General features: G+C 32.3%; 2 protein-coding genes across 7 annotated transcripts in view; both read left to right on the top strand.

The window, feature by feature from the left end:
* The first annotated feature begins 468 nt into the window (after nucleotides 1-468).
* The window catches only part of LOC129953723 (probable serine/threonine-protein kinase DDB_G0282963), a 181,748-nt gene continuing 159,886 nt past the window's right edge, over nucleotides 469-22,330 (top strand). For 2 of the 6 annotated variants that reach the window (XM_056067112.1, XM_056067118.1), the window contains exons 1-2: nucleotides 469-964; nucleotides 2,561-2,891. The gene's annotated coding sequence lies outside the window, so the exon portion shown is untranslated. The other 4 variants (XM_056067114.1, XM_056067113.1, XM_056067116.1 and 1 more) reach the window with 4 other exon arrangements.
* Nucleotides 16,766-20,648, top strand: LOC129946788 (uncharacterized). The gene is made up of 3 exons (XM_056057123.1): nucleotides 16,766-18,126; nucleotides 18,183-19,576; nucleotides 19,621-20,648. The coding sequence occupies exons 1-3, from the start codon at nucleotides 16,766-16,768 to the stop codon at nucleotides 20,646-20,648; spliced, it is 3,783 nt and encodes a 1,260-aa protein (XP_055913098.1).

Genomic DNA, 22,330 nt, shown 5'->3' with positions numbered 1-22,330 from the left:
GGCGGTGGTGAGAATAATATCTCTTAAGCCACAGCACCACCGACCGGCTAGAAAAGAACAACCCCACTGCTGCTCTATTACTGCATGCCGGCTCGGCGTGCGTCAGCTCTACCTTGCCTCTAAAAATTTGTACGAGTATTTACAAAATTCAAACAAAATTTTATGAATTCCTCGAACTTTTCGCACTAAAATTTCATACTCACCACGGAAAAACACTTTTCCCATTCATCGCGTTCGTTCGCACAACGCACACACAACGCCACCAATGATGTCGAGCACAGCACAGGCACAGAGCTGTTTCTTTTACCTTTTTTTCTCAGGAATTATTTTGTGGTGAATATTGAATAGTAGCGCACAACACTGAAACTGAATGACTGAATCCACAAGATACAAGATTGTTTGAACGAATATATAATAATGAAAAAGACATTTGGTGCTGTCGCTGTGCTGTGCTAGCTGGCTCTGAATAGGACTTTACTACACCAGTGTAGATGAAATGAACAGCGGCAGCGTTTAGTTAGTTTTCGACCGCGATATTGGTTGTTTGGTCGTTTTCGATACGCTTCGCGATTCTAAAAAATTCAAAGACCTATAAATCATTTCAGTTTTATTCTTTGAATTTAATTCAGTTAAAAAATAATTTAAAAAAAAAGAAAACGAAACACTTTTTTTTCTGTAAATCTCTTAAACCATAAAAGATATTGGGATTTTAATCGGTTTTGAATTCAACTTTGTTATTTGCGTACCGAACTTCTATACCTACCTAAACAAATTACCATGTACTTTAAGTTTAAATTTAAATAGTTTTGCTTATTGAAGAAACTGTTTTAATTTTTTGAAAAGACAACAAATTATCGGAGTGAATGGAATGGGAAAACAATAGTTGAGGGAAAAATTCCCGATTAAAAAAAGATAAAATATCTTTTCATCTCTAAAACACAATTTTAGGGAACATATTTTTTCGGTAATAAATTTACTAAAATTATTTAAGTTAAACAAAGTTAATTGTGTATTATGCAATCAAAAAAAAAAGATTTCGCGCTCAGATAGTTTTTTAGTTTAACGAACTTTTATTTAATTTTTTTTACAATTTTAGTTTTGAGTATCTGAAGGTAGTTTTAATTTATCTGTGACATTTTTACCGGTGTTTAGCATGAGTTTGAAGAGGTTAATAGCCATCATTGCTTGGTTGTGTATATTTTATCTTAATCTCGATTTTTAATTGGTAAACTTGCGTTTTTACCTAATCGTTTTAAAGTAGATTAAAGTTAGGTACGTACGGTGAGATTTCCGATATAGCGAAAGCTTTTTTAGCCGGCTTTTGGTGTTTTTATTTTTTTTTACCTGTGGGTGGGTGGTTGGTGTTGGTGGTGGAGGAGCAACAGAGATAAGCACAATACTTGAGATTGATATAATTTAGAAAAAGTATCTTCTTTGATGTATGGGAAACAGAAAATTCCTAAATTCGATTTGTTTAAACAATATTGGCAAACTTTTTTTGCTCCACATCTTCCTACCTCCTGAAACTGAATTCGTTGCCAACAAATAGAAAATAAATGACTCGAGAGTTTGTGAGTTCCTCAAGTAGCAGTGTGATCTCTGCCGCGTTACGCATGTGAGTTAGGATTGAGTATTAAGATAGATGTATTGTATAGGGTTTATTTTTTTGAATTTCTTGAAATTCAGATCAGTTCTTTTGTTTTGTGGTGGATTGCGGTTCAGTATAGAGAGAGGTACTTATTTTATAGTAACGTCGTCGGGTCGGTCGTCGTCAAATGCAGATTAGATTGAAATTTATTTTCGTGCGGTACGCGTATATACCTAATAAATGAGAGCACCACCGTGCGTTGCGTTGATATCGTCGGTCGGTCGATCGTTGGTCGTCGGTCGTGTCGTAAAGTGCGGTGAGATCGTGTGGTGTATAGTGGCGTGGTGGTATCATGGAAAGATACGCGTAATTTTGCAGTAGTCGCGCACGCAACTCACGAAAAATAAAAAAAAAATAGCAAATGTTGTGTTAGTTTTGCAATAGATTAGGAGAGAGGGAGAACATTTTTATTGTACGTTTAGGCAGGCAGGTACCTAGTTAATTTGTTGTTGTGTTTAGTATGTTAGGTTGCTTGAATATTTTGCTATCGGGTTCTCTTGTTATTACACATACCGCCTGATAAAATAAAAAAGATATAAATGATTAAGTGCCGAAAAAATAGATTTTATCTAGTATTTAGACTCAATCTTTTTTTTGTTGGTTGTACTTACTTCTGTTTATTGACTTTTTATATTTTATTTTGTTCGGTTCGTTTATTTCGATTTTTTTACATAATATTTCGTGTATCTATGAGGTTTTTTTTTTGAGTGAACTAAATATTTGAAATAGTTATACAATTGTTTCCGGTTTAGGGAGATCGCTGTTGCAGTTCGAATAGTTTTATGAGATCGTCTAATTGATGCGGTACTCGGGACGTATGCATTCAAAATGTAAATATTTTTGTTAAGAACCTTCCTTAGTACCTACCTACAACTATATCTATATTTATCCCCTATATTCTTGTCTGTTTAGAAAACCCTTCAATGAAAATTTATCAAGTGTTAAAAAACATGTGCAACTGAAATATAAAAAAAAAATAAAAAAATATTTTAAAGTGTGAAAAGTGCGTTTTCAAAATTTTATTAAAAAAAATAAGATTTAAAATTTAAAATAGAAGTGAATAAAATGTGACCGGTGATTTTGGTTTTTACAAAAACAAAACCATTGGAAAAAGAAAGAAAGAGAAAAAATAAAAAAAAATATTTGTATCCGACCGAGTCGGGATGAAAATATTTACTTAAAAAAAAAATATAATATTTTGATTTGTGTATTTACTGGTGCTTTTGTTAACATGTTATTTATGGTATGTTTTTGATATACGTATCTATTTATTTTTATTTTTCTTATAACTTAAGGTATATTTTTAATCACTTTCTTCGTTGATGCATAATATATTTTAAATTAAGAGGCAATCGGATTTCAGTTTTTTATAATAATTTTAAAAAATCATACACGAGGTATTACAAACAAATTGATATGTATTAGATTTTTTTGTTAATTATTTGATGCTCATGTTAAATTATATTCCTTGTCTAGAATTTTAAAAATTATTCTTAAGAAAAAGAAAATGTTTACATCCATTTCCAACTTTCTAACAAGAACATTCCAAAGAAATGATTGCATTACATAATTGCAATACTTTTTGAAATGTCTCTACATTTACTTTTCAATTAAATTATATAGGCATCCGTTTTAATGGGTTTTAATACAGTCTAAAAAGTTTTAGTTTCCCTTATTTTTCAAAATCGAAGTCACATTTTTTCAAATTTAAATACGGCGTAATTTTTGTTACAGAATCTTAAGCTTTATTTCTATCACACGTTAAGGACACAGTTAGCACCACGAACTAACAAATCAAAATTGATATATTTAACACTTTATTCACATAATGAGATCATTTAACATAATATACCTAAGTATCCATGAAATTTGGCATTTAGCTTCAAATTAATTCCTCATTAATTCAAAATTTTATTTAAAATAATAAAAAAATAATAATTTAAATAACAAATCAAAAAATGAATCAACAGCAGAACCACCTCTCTGTCTCAAAGTCAAATTTGCAATAATTTATAATAAATATTATGAATAAAGTCGTTTAGTTTTGTGCTATTTTGCACGTTCCACCCGCTCATATTGTCTTATATTAATAATAATAATAAAGCTTTTGCGAATCAGAGTGTGATAAACAATTGTTTTTTTTTTTGTTTAAGTTTACATTCAACATTTCAAATTAGCTACGTTTCGTGAAAGTCTAAAAGTATTCGTATACTGTAGAAGCTATTTGCCAGAGAGTGTGAACTTGATGTGCTTTTATAGTATTTTGAATATTTTATTTTATTTTACTTTGATATAAGAAAGTAAAAACAGCAAATACAAATATAAAAGGGTGAGCAAGTAATTGAGCATGAAAATCATTCTGTTAACACAATATGGAAATATTTTGATGAACATTGTGATAGTGTTAATGAGTTTAATTGAATTTACATTTTTGTTTATGGTGAAAAGATTGCTCATTTTGTTAATGTTTTTGTTATACTTTGTAGGAAATTGTTAAAGGTGTCTTTATCAAGCTTAAATAAAGAATTAAAAGCAGTGATATCGACATTTAATTAATGCACTTTTTCCACTTAAGGCTGGACTTTGATTTCGCAGTAGCTTGTACATCAAATGTAAGGTGAACGAAGATCAATAGTTTCAAGACATAACTTTTAATCATACCATTCGATGTTGACTTCCCATAAAATGTTATGTTGATTGGTCCGAATTGAAAATCTCGACATTTCGTGGCGTTTCAAGGACCCCAGAATCTATAACTGAAAGAGACTGACAAAAATATGAGTGACCTCAAAAATTTTGCGAACAATAATATTAATAATTATTATTAATCGAAAATAATTGTTGGCATTGAATAATTGTGTTTTTGATATCCCGTAAAATTTTAAGTAAAGTCAAAGATAGATAGTTTTTTTCCAAAAAATAAAAAGAGACTGATAACTTCCAATCCCTTCTGTCTATTTGTCTTGCTTAAAACTTTAACAAAATGTTAATAACCATATTTTCTGAGAGATAAATAATTTGAAGTCAGTATTTTTCTCCATTCTCTTTGTACTTGAGTCAAAAACCATTTTTATCAGTTTTTTGTTGTTTTTGAGGGCTTACGTGGTTTGTTAAAAAAGTTGTCATTAGAATTTTTCTACATAATTAAATAAAAATTAACAACAGTATTTTAAGTATTTTGCATATAATAAAACAGTTTAATTTCAAAATCTATTTTTGTTAAGAAAATTTTTAGACGAAATACAATTTCTATCAATTTTAGTAGCATTTCTGGAAAGTTTTATTTCTTATATATAAAAAAATAAAATATTGGATTTTTCTTAAAAAATTCAGCACAGAATGAAATCATTTTGAAGCCTATGCCTTCATTTATTTACAACATATTGAACATCATTTTTTACCGGTCGTGCGGTTTTAATTTTAGTACACATTTTATTGAATGCCCAAAACTATATTTTCTATAAGAAGAAATTAGTTTGAAACCAACGATTTTGACGTTTTAAAATATATTAGTACAGAAAATAAATTTTTATTAACTTTTAGAAATGTTTTTCTCAAAATTTGACCATGTGTCAAAAACGTTGACAACTGTAGACTAGTGACTTACAATTCTCGACTATTTCTGTGTGCAAGTAATTTTGCCATGGATGAAGGGGACCTACAGTTCTAAGCCGATTCCGAACGGCTAATTTGTGAAAGCACTTTTCATGACAAGAATTACTGTTGGAGGATTTGTCAATTCCTCGGTCGAGGCAGTTCCCGTGAAAAAAATAAACTTTAGATGGCACAGGCAAGGATTGAATCCAAAACCTCTGGCATACATTGCCATGGTAAAAAAACATCCCTCAATTTTTTTGATCCTGTGTATTTTAAATCCATATTCCTTCTGGGATCTAGACAGCGAAAAAAGCTTCCCGAAAATACGCACGTACCTAAAAATCTTTTATTTATATTCTAGGACGAAAAATGTCAACATTTTAAATACGAAAAATCCGACAGATTTATCGGAACAAAAAACTATGCTATTAAAAGATTGTAAGAATTGATTTTCGACTCCAATATTTTGATACAAATTAAAGAAATTGAGTTCAAATTAATTTGATCTGATACAAAATTTTGTTACAAAATGACATTTGTATGACAGACACAAAACTATTTAAAATTTAAAAACCCGCTTTTTTGCGAAAAATTGCGTACGTTCTTATGTATATATAGATTGTTTTTCTTAACATAATTTGTTTTTGTATACCTACTTGCATATACATGCTTGTTAACATACATATGTTGTTAGAAATCAATTCTTCATATCTTCTATTTAACTTTTATCTAACAATTTCCTTATAATATTTCTGGAAAGTAAAAGTATCCTGCACAGTTTTCAAAAATGTTTGTTTTTATGTTTTAAAACAAGAAAATCAAAAGACCTTTTACACTTTCTCCTGCAGGGTTCAAAATTAAATATTGTTAAACATTTACTTACCTTTCCTGATGCTTAACTTTTTTATAACATTGAAATACAAATAGTTAATTTGTGCAAAAAAAGATTGTATTTTATTTAAGTTTGTATTATAACACAAAAAGGAAAAGTCTTGCAATCTTCAATCGGACCCCTATACTTGTTTTATCATAAAATGCATATCCATGAAAGTAAGAATGTGATGCTGCTTTAAAAAAAAAGTCAAGCACATTCACTTAAAATGTATATTTAAAACATAGAAATTGTAAGCCTTTCGATATTGAATTATAGCTCAATGATAGCTGAACTATTGTATCGAATACATATTTGCAAATGAGATTTGTTATGAGCCAAATTATTAATGTTTTCTGTCGAAGTATTTAGAAGCTGTTGATAAGGTTAGGCAAAGTCAAGTTGACTGTTTTATACTTACAGAAAGTTGTAATTTCAGAAATCTGTAATAACTAAAAATGTAAAATGTACTCATTTGAATATAAAATTTTAGAACAATGTATCATGATAATTTTTTCTATTGCAAGAAGAAAAAGAATAAACATAAGAAACAAAATTGTATCAATATTTTATTGTTAAATTGAGAAATCCATCTTCAAATAATAAATATTGAACTATAAAATTCTTAAACAAAAGATACCATTAATTTTGTACTTCAAACCACCCACAAATTGTTAAATGTTCGTAGTCTCAAATTATGTATAAACAGCTGGATCTATAAATATGTTCGGATTAACATATTTCATTTTGTATCATAAAATTCGAAAAACGTTAGAAAAAAGGTCATAAACAGAACACGTTTTTTGAATGAACGCAAGATTTGAATTTGCAACCATTTGTTCAATAAAGTATTGAATAGCCCACTTATTAAATCAGATAGTTAAAAATGATCATGTAAGAAGTTGCTCGTGCGGTCTAATAACATTAAAAAACGTTTTTACTTAATTATTATTGAACTTGAGATGTATGACAAATAATTCTGGTTCAACTTTCAAAATACCTATGCACATTGTATTGAGTTTTCAAAAGCAAACAAATATCCCCATATTGTGCATCTATTTATTACATACCTACTTATGATTACTGTCAACGTTTTCTAAAGCAAACAAATTAGTTACGAGATATTATTTAGTTAAGTGTTTGTCAATGTCATTTATACGGAAGCATGAAAATGTCTCCAAACATCGCTGCTGGTGTAGTTTTGTTTTACTTAAAAAATATGTAATTTTTAACATTTGTATATTTTATTATATTACATCATGGTATATAAAATGCACTGTATGTACTTTCAACGCCATCTATTGATGTTTTATTTTTCCAAAGTTTTAACAGTTGTTGTGTTAATTAGAAAGCTTTTGTAATACAAGTTATTTGAATATTTTAATTACAGCTATTCATATTTGAATGTGAAGTTAGTTGAAAGCACGCTTCGAATAACTTTACTCAAAATATTATCAAATAACATTTTGTATCTTTTAGAATATAAATACATTAAATTGTCAAAAAGGTAGGTTTAATAATAATCAAATTAACAATGTTGTTAAATGTTGTTATTTAGTTATTTTGAGTTGGAATGTATTAACGGAATTATTAACTTCCCACAGGAAGTAATTCTAATCGATCCGATTTGTCGAATTGAAAATGTTTCAAGGTCGCTAGAAAAAACGAAAAAAGAAATATAATTGTCACCTCGAATATTTTACGAACTAAAAATAATTGGATCCTTAACAAAAATCACAAAATTAAAAGTTTGTAAAAATTAATTTTCGTTTATATATAATTTTTTAATTAAAAAATATTGGTTTCAAACTAATTTCATCTTTTAATTAAGAGAAAAATTGAATTGAAAATTTTCTTACAAAAAAATTAAAATCTAAAAGAACATTACTAAACTAGGTAAAAATTTATTTCGAGTCAAATATCTTTTTAAAAATTATCAATACTGGTTTCATGCTGACAACAATATTTCTTGTGAGTGAAAATTAGCTGGGAGCCATGACCTCAAAGTTTTAAAAATATATTTGAGTCGAAATTCAATTTTGACCAACTTTTATTAATTTTGTTTAGGTTTTATTTTTTGTAAAAAAACTGTCTATTAGATTTTTCTCAAAATTTTTCAGAATGTTGAAAACAATATTTCTTATAAGTAAAAATAAGTTGAAAGTCATTATTTCAAATTTTTGAAAAGATTTTTGAGTCGAAATTCAATTTTTACCAACTTTTAGTAATGTTTTGTTAGGTTTTTATTTTTTATAAAAACAATTCTCAATTTGATTTTTCTCAAAATTTTATCGGATGTTAAAAACTTTAATTTTCATTGCACAAAATTGTTTTAGAGATAAAATCATTTTGTGTTCGCAAAATTTTCGAGGTGACAACTTTTTTTGATTTATAAAAAAAACGTTAATTTTTTTTTTCAAAAAATATGTTGGTTTTGTATCACGTATTTTATATAAAATTCAATTCAAGTTAACCAAAATGTTCACCTTTTTTTATTAAAGTACTGTGGTAAAAAACGGCCCACGCAATTTTCTTGAGTGCTCTTTCTGCATCTGCCTTTTTATCTGTATAACAAAATTTATTTGAAGTCGATATCTCTTCTGGTTCTTGAGCTATGGACAACGAAAAAACGTCGCGAACGTAAAGACGTACGGATGTACGAACGTATGTACACATGCACACACAGACATCTTTCTAAAAATCTTTTATTTCGACTCTAGGGACCTTGAAACGTCGAGAAATGTCAAAATTTTCAATTTGACGATTCGGACCCATTACAATAAAATATTTTATTAGGAAAAATCAACTGACAACTTTAAAAAAAAAAATCTGATAGGAAATGGTTTTCTTCTTAAGTATAAGAAAAACAAAGAAAGATATTGACTTCAAGCTATTGATCTCGCACAAATTATAGTTATTAATATTTTTTTCAAAGTTTTAAGCAGGACAAATCAACAGACAGACGTTTCCACAAGATTTAAAGACATATTGTTTATAATGTCTCCAAAATAAACTAACGAATCTGTTAGAAACGTCAAGAAAAGAAAACTTTAAACAAATTTCCTTCAACTAGTTCCTCCGTATAAATGGATACAAAAAAAAAACAGTTGCAAAAACACTATAGAACATCACTTAACTGAACAAAATTGAAAATCTCTTTATCAAGTTGAAAATCTATCTAAATGTGATTTTTGCACTTTCATATTTCCGACAAGGTGTAGACGTACAAAATCTTACAATATAATAGATAAGTACTTTATCTCGGTTTCTAACGCACTTTTAATCTTTATAGTTCAAGCTACTTTCTTTACGAACTTATAACAATAATAAATTCTGCGTTAAGCCATATTTGACACCTTTTTCTTTTTGAGATTAAATGTTAGGTACCCTAAGAGCTATACCATATACACATGATAACAATAACACAATCTTATTTTTTATCAAATTTATATAAATATTTTAAAATTGAAACCTAGACAAAGACAATAGATCTTATTAACATTATTATACAAATCTATGAGAGTTAATATATGTTAGTTTGCAATCTTTGAAGAAAATAAAATGTTTAACTAAGTGTGAACATTAGACTCAAGCACGTATGGGCTATTTAAATTAATGAGTCCATAGTCACTTCTGTTGCCACCACCAATATGCTATTATATCTAGCGTGCGTGCTTCTTGATTATCTTTTAAGTAGTTCCTCCAACAGTTGCTGAAAAAACAAGAAAAAATAATAGAAATGAGGAAAAGTCATAAAATAAAAGCAAAACAAAACTTTAAACGATACCTTCCTCTCCTTTCGATAGACCAAGATGGCAAAGGCACATGATTGATGAACGATGAAACCTTACAAGAAAGAAGCTGAAGAAAAAAAATAACTTTTTGACATCATCATGGTCGATTGCTATCTCATCATTCGTTTTCAGAGGCAGCCAAAACATAGGCCGCCTGTAGTTGAATAAATAGCCAGACATCGCCGACTTATTAATCAACTGAAGAACGTTTTTTTTTCTTGTTTTTAAAAACTTGATATAAATGTTTACGAGTGGTTATTTTAGAAAACGGAGAAGTGGAAAAGATGTACATAGGTATGCATGATTTTGTTTGAAATAGTATTAGGGGAAGGTGGTTTTCAAAATATTTATTATTATTTTTTTTGTATAAGAGCTTCAAGTTCAATTATAATTAAAAAAGAGGTTCGGATGCGACCCACACTGATAACTTCTTATCCCGTCTGTCGATTTGTCTTGCTTTGAAGTTTGTAGGTTTTCGTGTTGGATTAAAAAAGTTGTTAGTTGAATTATTCTTAAAAATTTTAAAATTACCAATAATATTTTTCATATAAAAAAGTAGTTTAGTTTGAAAATCTAGTTTTGTTAAATAGATTAGTAGTCGAAAACAAATTTTAACCAATTTAAGTAGCATTTCTTAATTTTTTAAAAATTTGGTGAATGAAATTAATTTGAGAGATATCAAGAACTGAACATCAATTTTTACCAAATTTGTGTACTCTTTTTTTTATAAAAAAAAACTACTAAATATCGAAAATAATATTTTCTGTGAAATAAAAAAAGTTTGAAGACAATATTTTTGATTTTGGAAAACGCTATTTGAGTCGAAAGTAAATTTTTACAAAGTTTTATATTGTTTTTTTGTTAGGTTTTTATTTTTGGTAAAAAAAATTGTAAATTCAATTTTTCTCAAAATTTTTCCGAATGTTGAAAACAATGCGTTGAAGAGACAATCAAAAAACGTTATCTTTCGTTGCACAAAATTGTTTTGGAGATAAAATCATTTTTTATTCGTAAAATTTTCAAGATGACAAATTTTGTTTGAGTTTTTTTGATTTATAAAAAAAACCGTTAATTGTTTTTTTCAAAAAATATATTTGTTTGGTACCACATTAAAATAAGTAATATAAAATTTAATTCAAGTCTCTATCGTCTTGGCTCGTAAGATATTTAGGGTTGACCGAAATTTTCGACTTTTTTCAAACTGCTATGGTAAAAAAACTGCCACGCAATTTTCTTAAGAGTCTTTGCTACATCTTTTTGCCTTTTTAACTGTATGACAAAATGTATTTGAAGTCGATATCTCTTCTGGTGCTTGAGCTACGGACGACGAAAAAAACATCGCGAACGTACGGACGTACAAACGTACGTACAAACGCACTCACAGACATCTTTCTAAAAATCTTTTATTTCGACTCTATGGACCTCGAAACGTCGAGAAATGTCAAAGTTTTCAATTTGACAAATCGGACCCATTACTTCCTATGGAAAGTTAATAAAGTTCAATACATAGGAATAGAAATGAGAATTAAGCTGAAGTTTATAAACACGACAACTTCCAATTTCATACCTATAACTAATTCAATGCCACTTTAAGAGCTGTACATAAATAAGCCCGAAATAAACAAGTTATTAATTTTAATTCATAAAAACAATGTCTTTCATACTTTGTCGAAATTAACAAACAAAATTTCATCTCAAATTGATTGAATATTTTCTAATTTGTGAATGAACGTATTTGTTATTTTTTATTTTTAGAACTCATGTGAGACATACAAAAATTGTTTCTATTTATTTTTGCTTAAAAATTTGATTTAAAAATATTTATTTTGGACATAAACAAATGTGATCATACGATAATAATTTAAATAACCTTGAAGCCTTCGAATAGAAGCGTCAAATACATATTTTAAATTTTTAGTATTCAAATAAAATGCTAACAGAAATAAATCCCTTTTGAATTTGGTATTAAAATGTTTTAATAAAAAGTAGCTTTACTTAATTTAAAGCTGTGTTTTGGTAAAAAAATTTTTACCTTAAATATATTAAATCCTCCTTGAGCTAATAAGCTCTATTTTTATATGTATTGTTGTGTCTATAAAAAGAGGAAAACTTAAACGTACCTATAACTTTTCGAGGTGAAAAAGAAATTGAATGCTTAATTCAATCAGAAGTAACAAAAGATAAAAAGATAGCAAGTTATTTAAAGCCGATTTGAAAAAAAATATTAAGGAAGTTGACAGTTGTTTTTTTTTATTCTTAAAAAATTAAATTAAAATGATCAATGAGTTTCCATATCATAAAATAGTTTGATTTCAAAATCTATTTTTGTTGACAAGATTTTTAGTCGAAAACAAATCCTTTTTTTGTAATATTTCTTTAAATGCTTTATTCCTTATTTTCAAAATTACAGATTGAATCTAAAGAATTTTAAGACAGAATGAAATCATTTTGAAAACAAAAACTTCATTTATTCCCGAGATATCAAGAATCAGACATCCGTTTTTACCAATTTTGCGTAAAATTTTTTTCAGATTTTTGTTTTTATGAAGAAACCGACAGTAGGATTGTTTGTAACTTTTACTTAATGCTGAAAACGATATTTTGTATAAGATGAAATTACTTTGAATACAATTCGAAAAAGTTATTTGAGTCGAAAATCAATTTTTACAAACTTTGGGTAATGCTTTTTTTTGGGTTTTTAATTTGTTTAAAAAACTATCAATTCGGTTTTTCTCGAAATCGAAATAGATGTCAAAATCTTTATTCTTCGTTCCATACAATTATTTTAAAGATAAAACATTTTTTTTTTATTTTATTTATTCGAGGTGATACATATGTTTTACAATGCAAATACTTTGTAATGTCTTCAATTTTCTATTGGCTTTGACCAAAAATCAAGCAAATTATATGGGCCAACATTATTCAAATAAGACACATCCATTTTGGTCAATGGCCCAAAAATGTGTCTCTCTAAGTCAAGTAAAACTTCTTTTCACAAATCAAATGTAGACTGACAGGCAGACAGAGAAACGAGTTGTCGAATATTAAACAAAAATAATATGGTTTCGAAAAATATGGACAAATGTCAAAGAAGAAACATAATACCAATGATTTAAATGTTTAAATATGTAAAGTTGTACTTCTTGTTAAATATTCAAAAATAGATTTGGTCAGTTCGTTGACCAAATCTATTAAATATAAAAAAATGACTCAGTAAAATCAAGTCAGAGAGATATGGTGGTCAAAAAAAGCGGAAATATATACAGGGGCCAAAAATTAGTGATAAACCTTCAGACTATCAAAACCCGTACCAAAACTTTTGGGAGTTTCTATTTCAATCATCTGAAGAACTTACTGTGTTTTGTTTTTGGTTTGTGGTAAAAACACAAAGCACACATTTTTGATAGGCCTAGTTAGATTTTGGTAACTTAGAGAGGTTTGTCAAATTTTCAATGAATAATTAAATATTTAAATTCGTTGTTGTAATCAAAATAAAACACATAATTATGTATACAATCGGACTTGTATAGTAAAAGTTATTAGTCAACGAGAAAATTTCGGCGGGAATAAAACAATCCATAAAACGTCTTAATTTATTATTATGGTTTTTGATTAAAAATGAAACGACTAGTAATTAAAATTGCATCTAAATTTGTATAAAAGAAAATAGTTACTGACTCCGCCTCAATATGGTTTTTGTTGTTTTAGATTAAGTTGTAAAAGAGGCTTTTTGAATTTTGACGTTCAACACAGAATGGACTCAATTTATGAAACATACATTTTCAAAAAATTAAAATTATATTTAACAGACCAAAAACAAGTTTAAAATAAAATATTAATTCGATGCGAAGACAATGTTTATGTTATTGGCATAACATTAGTCGAGTTTTAATGCTAATCTAATTTAATGTAGTCACACAAGTGAACTTGGGAAACATTCTTGCTTTTGTTTTGTCTTTATTGTAATTATATACTTTGCCTATATCATCATTCAAATTATAAACAAAATCTTATCCATGATATTATAAATAAAAAAGCGGAATGGAATCTAAGAAAAGAAAGCAGTCACACGACCTTAAATCAATTCAGATGTTTAGACGCTATCTAAATGTAGAGCTTAACACTAATGTGAAGGTTTACTTGAAGTCACGTTGCGTTTGTCGTGTTAACAAGGGAACTATTTTGAAATATATTTGTAGGCTTGAGATACGATGCGAATCTATTTGATTCCGGTTAAATGAAAAAAGCTTAAATAAAGATAGAGGATGTGTTGTATTAAATAAAAATGTTGTCACTATTCGCATGTCGCATTGTCGGAGCCTTTCAAAAAACAAACATATGTACAAAAAAAGAGAAAGTCTTCTACTATTTCCTGAAAGAAATAAATTTAGTTTTGTCAGCTTTTTAAATGTACACACTTACGCCCTCACAGTTTAACACAACTTGTTACGGTAAATTTTACCGCAACAAAAACCAGCCTTTGGCTGTTTTCTTTTTCCCGTTGTGGCTGCAAAATATCGGCAAAGTTGAGGGCAACCATGGTCTCATCAACCACAGGTGTACCTAGCCTTTATTTTGCAAAAGCAACAAAAACAGGTGATCGAGAACGAGTTCTTTCGACAAGGTCGAAAATGCCGGCGGATGAGCCGAAGAAGTATGAGGTCAGGCGGACCCTTACTTAGACAACAATAACAACAACACATCTATTTTAATTTAACATTTACAATTCTTAACGTAGAATCAATAATTAACATTTAATATCTTGTAAAAAGAAATGGGTTTTTAACGCCGCGTTTTTAAAGTCGCTTAATTTCATTTTTGGTACAAAACTCACACCTCGAATCTCGCGTGTAATATTAATTGTAATTGGTAATAGGAAAATGCCTAGTTTAGACTTCTTCTCGATTTTTTTGTTTTTTTTCTTTGAACTTTCTCGAGAAATAAGAATAGTTGGGAAGGGGTCTGAACTCGCCATTATGTTTCGGCAAGTTTTGGAAACTCATCCAATAACTTGTTGAAACCGTGATTGTGTGTGTGGAAGTAAAGTTTCGCTGAGAGTCAGCAACGGTGGCTTTCCTGATGAGCGTAAAGCTTCCAGGAAGCCGCGATACCGTGACCGACAATCACGAAAACGGATGCTTGTGTTGTATGAATGTGTGTGTGACTGGAATGGTCGAGGGAGGAAAAAGTAGTTTTAAAAATTAGCTTGGAAGGCACTCTAGTAAGAGCCTTACAAGCGACAAGATTAAACCAGGAAAAAAAGGGAAAGTTCGAGGAATTGAAAAGGAGGAACTTTGTAAAGAAAAAGGAAAAAATTGAGAAGAAGGAAGATAGTGAGGAATTCGAAGAAAGAATACAAATTGGAGATTCGAGGATCGAGGTGTGAGAATTTTAAGAGGAGGGAATAGAAAAGATAAGTAGCTATTGTTGTTGTGTTCTTTGTTCTTTTGTTCGGTACGCGTCCGGTGGTAAAAGCCCATTTTCTTTTTTTTAATTTGCTTTCTTTTATTATTAAATTTTTTTGTGATTCGCTAATTTTTATTTTGAAAACATTTTGGGTTTTAATCCAGGGATCTTCAATCCCACGGTTTCCCAAAGAATAAATTTTATAAAGTCAAAAGTCAAACGTTTGTCATTTTTTTTATTCGCTTCACTCATCATAAGAGTTTTGGAATTTTCTTCTTCGTTTTGTTAAAAAAAATTCCTGGCGCCCACTTTTATTGCAACGTACCCCACTGTAGGTACTTGTAATAACATATTTCTAAATTATAGCAATTTGATTGATTATTAAAAATCGATCAATATTGTTATAATTTACATAAACAAATTCTTCCAAAAGAACCCAGCCCAGCTGAGCAGTCGCGGTTACAGCTTCGTCAACGAGCTGTATTGTTGCACTTTTTTTTGTTCTCTCTTTGTGTCGCATTCGTACTCGGTTGAGTACGAGTTGCTGGAAACGTTGCGTGCGTCGTCGTCGTCGTCGTCGCTACGCAGCCGTCGTCGGTTTCGTTTGTTTAATAATTGTGTTAATTAATAATAATAAGAGTAAAGAAAAGTGTAACAAATTGGCGCCCAACGTGGGGCCGATTGGAAGAATTTTCGGTGGTAGATTTTGTATCGTTTTTTTATATTGTTTAAAAAAAAAAAAGAACATTTAATTCGTCTCGTTTTTGTTTTACAGGTGATTTAAAGGAAGAGGTGTTTCAATCGAGTTGTTTTGGTTCCCGTGGAAAATTATTGAAGTTGGACAAGTTTTTTTATTTGTTTCTGTTGACTAAAATTTTCATCGAGGGAGTTTACAAGTGAAACAAAAAAAAAATAGCAAGTATTTCTTTGTAATTTATGTATAGTGTGAACTTGTACTTTTTTTACTGTGCATATCTGTGTGGTGTTAGTTTGATTTGTTTCTTTTTTTAATATTTATATTTAAATTATTTTTTTTTTGGTTGACATTTTGTCTTCCATAATTTTAGTTGTTTTCTCTCTTTTTTGGTGTGAGAGAGTTATTTTCACTAGCTTTTCGAGTGACTTATTTTTTTTGAGTGATAGTTTTATTTATTGAGTGATAGTTTTTTTTTTGGCGAGTGTGTTCTATATTTTTGAGTGATAGTTAATTTTTAAATTTTTCAAAAGAATTGAGTGTAGTTAGTTCGAATTGGTGTGACCATCCCAATTTTTTTTCAATTCACTTTAGAATTTGTTAGGAAATAATTTTTTGTTTTATTTTTAAATTATATGTTTCTTAAATTAATTAAAATAAATTAATTTAACAATTAGATTTTTAGTTTAGGGCTTACAACATTTTTTTTAAATATTTTGTATAAATACTTTTTTAATTTTTCTTTGAAAATTAAAATGAATATTGGTAGATTAGCACAGGACGAACTGGCCTACGAGATGAAGGTCAGAGGCCTAAAAGTAGGGACAGTAGAGGAAATGCGAAAGGCATTGAGGTCGTCGAGGTTGCTCGTTAAGAGGAACTCGATGGAAGTAAGTTTAGTTTACCCCTTCAGTTATGAAGAGGATGTCGAGGCAATAGAAGCTAAGATTGAGGAGATCAGGGTCCTTCTTAAAGTACCTCCGAGGAATCCAAAGTCATCGGAGTACATTAAGATAGTGACGAAAATTGAGTGGTGTATAGGCAGGTTAGCTAGGACACCTTGTGAGGCCGAAGATGAAGAAGATGAAGTTAGTTCACTTCGGAACAAGGTTTTGTGTCTGTTAGGAGATCTCACTGGTGATAGTGAGAATAGCGATAGGGAAGAGGAAGTGGAGAAAGAAAAGACTCCACTTAAGATTCAAACCCAACTTCGAGTACAAGTTGGTCAGACTCCTTGTAGTGGACGGTCTGCGTTAGGACTGGCCGGAGGATCATTAACTGAACCGAGGGGTGGTGACAGTAATCCCTCGGCCAATGATATATCAGTTAGGGTTCCAATAGGCAATAGGGTCGATAGGGGTGACACTTCTGTTGAACAAATGGTCGTTCAACAGAAATGCACCGAACGTTTAGGGAAGTGGGGGGTGAAGTTTACTGGTGACTCAGGTGGAGCATCAATAAACTCATTCCTGGAAAGAGTGGAGGAACTTCGTCTGGCTAACGATGTTCCTGAAAGCCACCTTTTTAAATCCGCTTCGGAGCTTTTGGCTGGTAGGGCACTTATGTGGTTTAGGTCGGTTAGGGAAGATTTAGGGGATTGGCAGGAACTCGTCAAGGAACTCAAAGCGGAGTTCCTTCCTGCGAATTACGATGATCTCTTGTTGGAGGAGATTAATCGGCGTTCGCAGGGAAAGGAGGAAACTTTCGGCGCGTATCTTACCACGATGAGGACATTGTTTCGAAGATTATCGGAACCTTTGTCAGAGGGAAGGATGCTTTCGATTTTAAAGAAAAATGTAGATCCCTTCTATCAGGTGCAGATAGCTAGTGCCAAACCAGAGACGGTTAAGGAACTTGCTATCTTAGGTAGGGAATTAGATACGCTTAAGGTGAATGTGGATAGCTTTACCCCACCTTCTAAAAGCAAAAATTTGTTGGAACCGGAGTGCGGTTACCAACCTAGTTCGTCTGGACAACACCGAGTAGCGGCTGTTGCTCCAGTTTCCGAGAATCCACTTAGGCAGTCGGTTAGGTGTCACAATTGTAACAGGGAAGGACATATAGCTTCGAGATGCACCGTTCAGAAACGTTGCTTCGGTTGTGGAGCTGTAGGAGTGTTTAGAAGGGACTGTAGGTGTTCGGGAAATGGGAATCGGGCCCTTGTGTCAGCAGGACAAGGAGTCCGTCGGCGTTAGGAAGGTCGTCTGCTGACGATCAGCAGGTAGGAGTTCATTTGAGTTTCACGTTAGCGGCAAATGGTAGGGACACTAGACCATATTTAGGAGTTAGGGTTTATGGAATCAAGTTTTTAGGACTTCTTGATTCAGGAGCCTCTCGTACCATTGTGGGTGGTGACGGGTGGAAAATTTTTAAACAGTTAGGGCTAACGTTAGGAAAGAGTAGTGTTGGGTCAGTAGCGTTAGCAGATGGAACAGGTGTAGGTGTAGCTGGATCTGTTTCTCTACCAGTGGAGGTTGAGAACAAATCCTTTTTGATAGAATGTCTGGTCATTCCAAATCTTCCACACCAGTTGATCTTGGGTGCCGATTTCTGGGCACTATCGGGCATAGTCCCGGATTTGAGATCAGGTGTGTGGAATTTTTCGAACCAAGAGAGATTGGCTTCGATGACAGACATGGTAGCGATTAGGGAAAAATCGGATTTGAACGATTTTGAAAATAGGAAGCTAGAATTAGTGTTAGAAGAACTTTTTAAATCAATGACCGAAGGGTTAGGGTGTACCAACTTAGTTGAGCACAAGATTAGGACGTCTGCGGAACCGATAAAACAACGATATTACCCTGTTTCGCCAGCGATTCAGAAACATATCGATCAGGAGCTCCAGGAGATGTTGGAGGCTGGAGTGATCGAGAAGTCGAAGAGTCCTTGGGCATCGCCGATTCTTCTGGTTAAGAAGAAAGATGGCAGTTATCGGTTCTGTGTTGACTATAGGAAATTGAATGAGGTTACAGATAGGGATGCTTATCCACTACCATTTATTTCAGCGATTTTAGACAAGCTTCGAAACGCGAAGTACTTGTCTTCTTTAGACATTAAATCTGCTTATTGGCAGATTCCAATGGAAAAAGAATCGCGAAAGTACACAGCCTTTACCGTGCCAGGGCGTGGCCTGTATCAATTTTGCAGGATGCCTTTCGGTTTGCACAATTCCCCGGCAACTTGGCAGAGGTTTATTGACGACGTTCTAGGTCCTGACTTAGAACCGTTCGTCTTTGTGTACTTGGATGACATTATCATCGTCACCGATTCTTTTGATAGGCACCTAGAAATTTTAAAAGAAGTTTTTAAAAGGTTAGGAGATGCAGGTTTAAAAGTAGGTAGGGAAAAGTGTAATTTTTGTAGGCCTTCTTTAAAATTTCTAGGGTATGTAGTTGATAGGAACGGGCTTCATGTTGACCCGGAAAAAGTGGAAAGCATGATTAGGATTCCTGCACCGAAAAACGTGAAGGAAATTAGGAGTTTTGTAGGGACTATTTCTTGGTACCGTAGGTTCGTACCAAATTTTGCAATTTTGGTTAGGCCTCTTACCGATCTCTTAAAGAAAAGTGTAACAAATTGGCGCCCAACGTGGGGCGCCAATTAAAGAAAGGTAAGAAATTTGAGTGGACAAAAGAATGTGAGGAGAGTTTCAGGAAAGCCAAAGAGTGTTTGGTTACGGCACCGATTCTGACATGTCCGGATTTTTCAAGGCCGTTTGTTGTACAAACAGATGCGTCGGACTATGGCATCGGGGCCGTATTATCTCAGGAGTTTGAGGATGGCGAAAAAGCCATTTGTTATTTAAGTCGGTCATTGAATAGGAATGAAAGGAACTACTCTACGACCGAAAAGGAATGTTTAGCGGTCCTTTGGGCGATTGAAAAGTTGCGACCGTATCTCGAAGGTGTTCGATTTACAGTCGTAACTGATCACCACTCTTTGGTCTGGTTAAGCAACCTTAAGGATCCGCAGGGTAGACTAGCTCGTTGGGCCATTCGGCTCCAACAATTTGATTTCAAGATCATCCATAGAAAGGGGAAAGAACATGTCGTTCCTGATATGTTGTCGCGAGGAGTTCCAGAAGTAGCTGGTGTCTCTGAAGCGGATTCGGACCCTTGGGTGATTAAAATGAAATCGCAGGTAGAAAAGAGCCCTTTAGAATACCCATCTTGGCGAGTTGAGAATGGGCGGCTCTATAAACACGTTAGGTTGAACCATATAGTCGTTCATAATAGCGGTGAGGAGTGGAAGTTAGTGTTAGGGAAAAGTGATAGGACGAGAACCCTTAACGAGTGCCATGATGCTCCGCTTTCAGGACATATGGGCGTTAAGAAAACTTTTGCTAGGGTAGCAGAAAAATATTACTGGCCCAAAATGAGGAGTGATATAACGAGGTATGTTAGGAGTTGTAAAATTTGTCAAAGCGTGAAACCGGTGAACGAAAAACCAGCTGGTCTAATGACCGAACGAGTAGGCAATTCCCAACCGTGGGAAATGATTTGCGTGGACTTGGTGGGTCCATTACCAAAATCGTCGCGAGGATTCGTTTACATTTTAACGGTCGTCGATTACTTCACTAAATTCCCCTTAGGTTTACGGCGAATTATCATCCGCAAGCGAATCCGGCGGAACGGATAAATCAAATCATTAAGACTACGCTCCGGGCGTATGTTTCGGAAAACCAGCGGAGTTGGGATTCGCAACTGGCAAAAGTGGCCTGTGCAATCCGAACTTCGCAACATGAGGTTTTAGGTGTGTCGCCATACTTCGCAAATTTCGGTAGGAACATGGTAACTAGTGGCCATGATGTAGGAATTAGGGATAGCGATAGGGACCCAGATAAAACGGAAATTGATAGGCAGTTTCGGAAACTGAGAGAGAATATAGCTAGGAAGTTGGAAGCAGCGGGAAAGAAGGCTGCTAAGACTTATAATTTACGTAGGAGGGACGCGCAATATCACACGGGTGATCTCGTTTGGCGTAGGAACTTCGCGCTGTCTGATGCAGGAAATTATTTCGCGGCGAAGTTGGCGACCAAATTTGTAGGACCTTTCAAGGTCAGCAAGAGAATGTCACCTTGGACATATCTCTTAATAGATGATCGCGGTAAGGAGCGAGGAACGTGGCATGTTAAGGATTTAAAACCGTTTGTTAATGTTTGAGTCAAGTCCCTTTTGTAGTAGTAATTTTTTTGGTTTTTCATTGTCATTTTTGTTTAATTAATATGCCACACTAATGATTTTCTTTTCTTTTTTTCTTTTAAATGTAATGATGGTTATCCTTTGTTGTTGTTGTCTACCCCCGGCTGAGCCTTAAGAAATGGTTTGCTTTTCTTGAAAAGTAAACACATTTGTGTTATTGCTCTCTTATTATTTATACTGATAGATATATATTAAATTTATGAGGGTCTTATATAGCGACACTTTGTTCGCTCGAAAAAGGGCTTTACTACTTTATTTCTTTCTTAGCCTAAGAAAACAGCGGTAAGTAAGAGTTGTTTGTTTTCTGCGTTCATAGCGGATCCTATGTAGACAAAGTCTGTAATTTGTTTTTTGTTTTGATGGTTTTGGCCTCATTAACCAATAAGACCATTTTAAGCTTTTCTGCCTCAATACTCACAAAAGTCCCATTGACATCACGCTGAATTCTTCCGTTTATGTCAATGTCATCAGCATATGCTAGTAATTGGACAGACTTTTGGAAGATAGTGCCTCTAGTGTTGATGTGGCAGCTCTACACTATTCTTTCAAGGACGATTTTAAAGAAATCGCATGACAGCGAATCACCTTGTTTAAAGACTTTTTTGAAATCAAGAGATTCTGTAAGTTCTTTCCAATCTTTAGGGAGCAGTTCAAATATTTCATGGTCTTCTTTTACAAATGGACGAGTTTGTCAAAACTAGATGATGGGTGTCGATTTGCTGTTCTAGGGTTTTATCCAGGATCTGCGTAATGTGAATATTTGATGGAATGTAGACTTTTCTGGTCTAAAACACACTGACAATGGACTTCAGACGTTCACATTATTACGGCAGATAAGATTTTGTAGGCGATGATAAGTAGACTGATTCCTCAATAGTTGGTGCAGTTTAGAGGGTCTTCTTTTTAGTATCGGGCAAACAAACACAGATATTATAGATATGTTTAACGTGAACACCTTCCGTTTAGGCTTACCCACAATATCAGGACCAAGAAAAGTGTTGGTCAACACCGCAGGGCAGTACAAGTACTACACCAGTACAATTTCACAGTCATGTGTAAGGCATGAACTGCACCCCTTGTTGAAGAGCGAGGTGTATCTTGCACTTCTTGTATTCTAAG

This window comes from Eupeodes corollae, chromosome 1 (assembly GCF_945859685.1).
Source record: "Eupeodes corollae chromosome 1, idEupCoro1.1, whole genome shotgun sequence".
Lineage (NCBI taxonomy): Eukaryota > Metazoa > Arthropoda > Insecta > Diptera > Syrphidae > Eupeodes > Eupeodes corollae.
The sequence above is the reverse complement of the archived record's forward strand: the minus strand, read 5'-3'. Positions and strand labels throughout refer to the sequence as shown.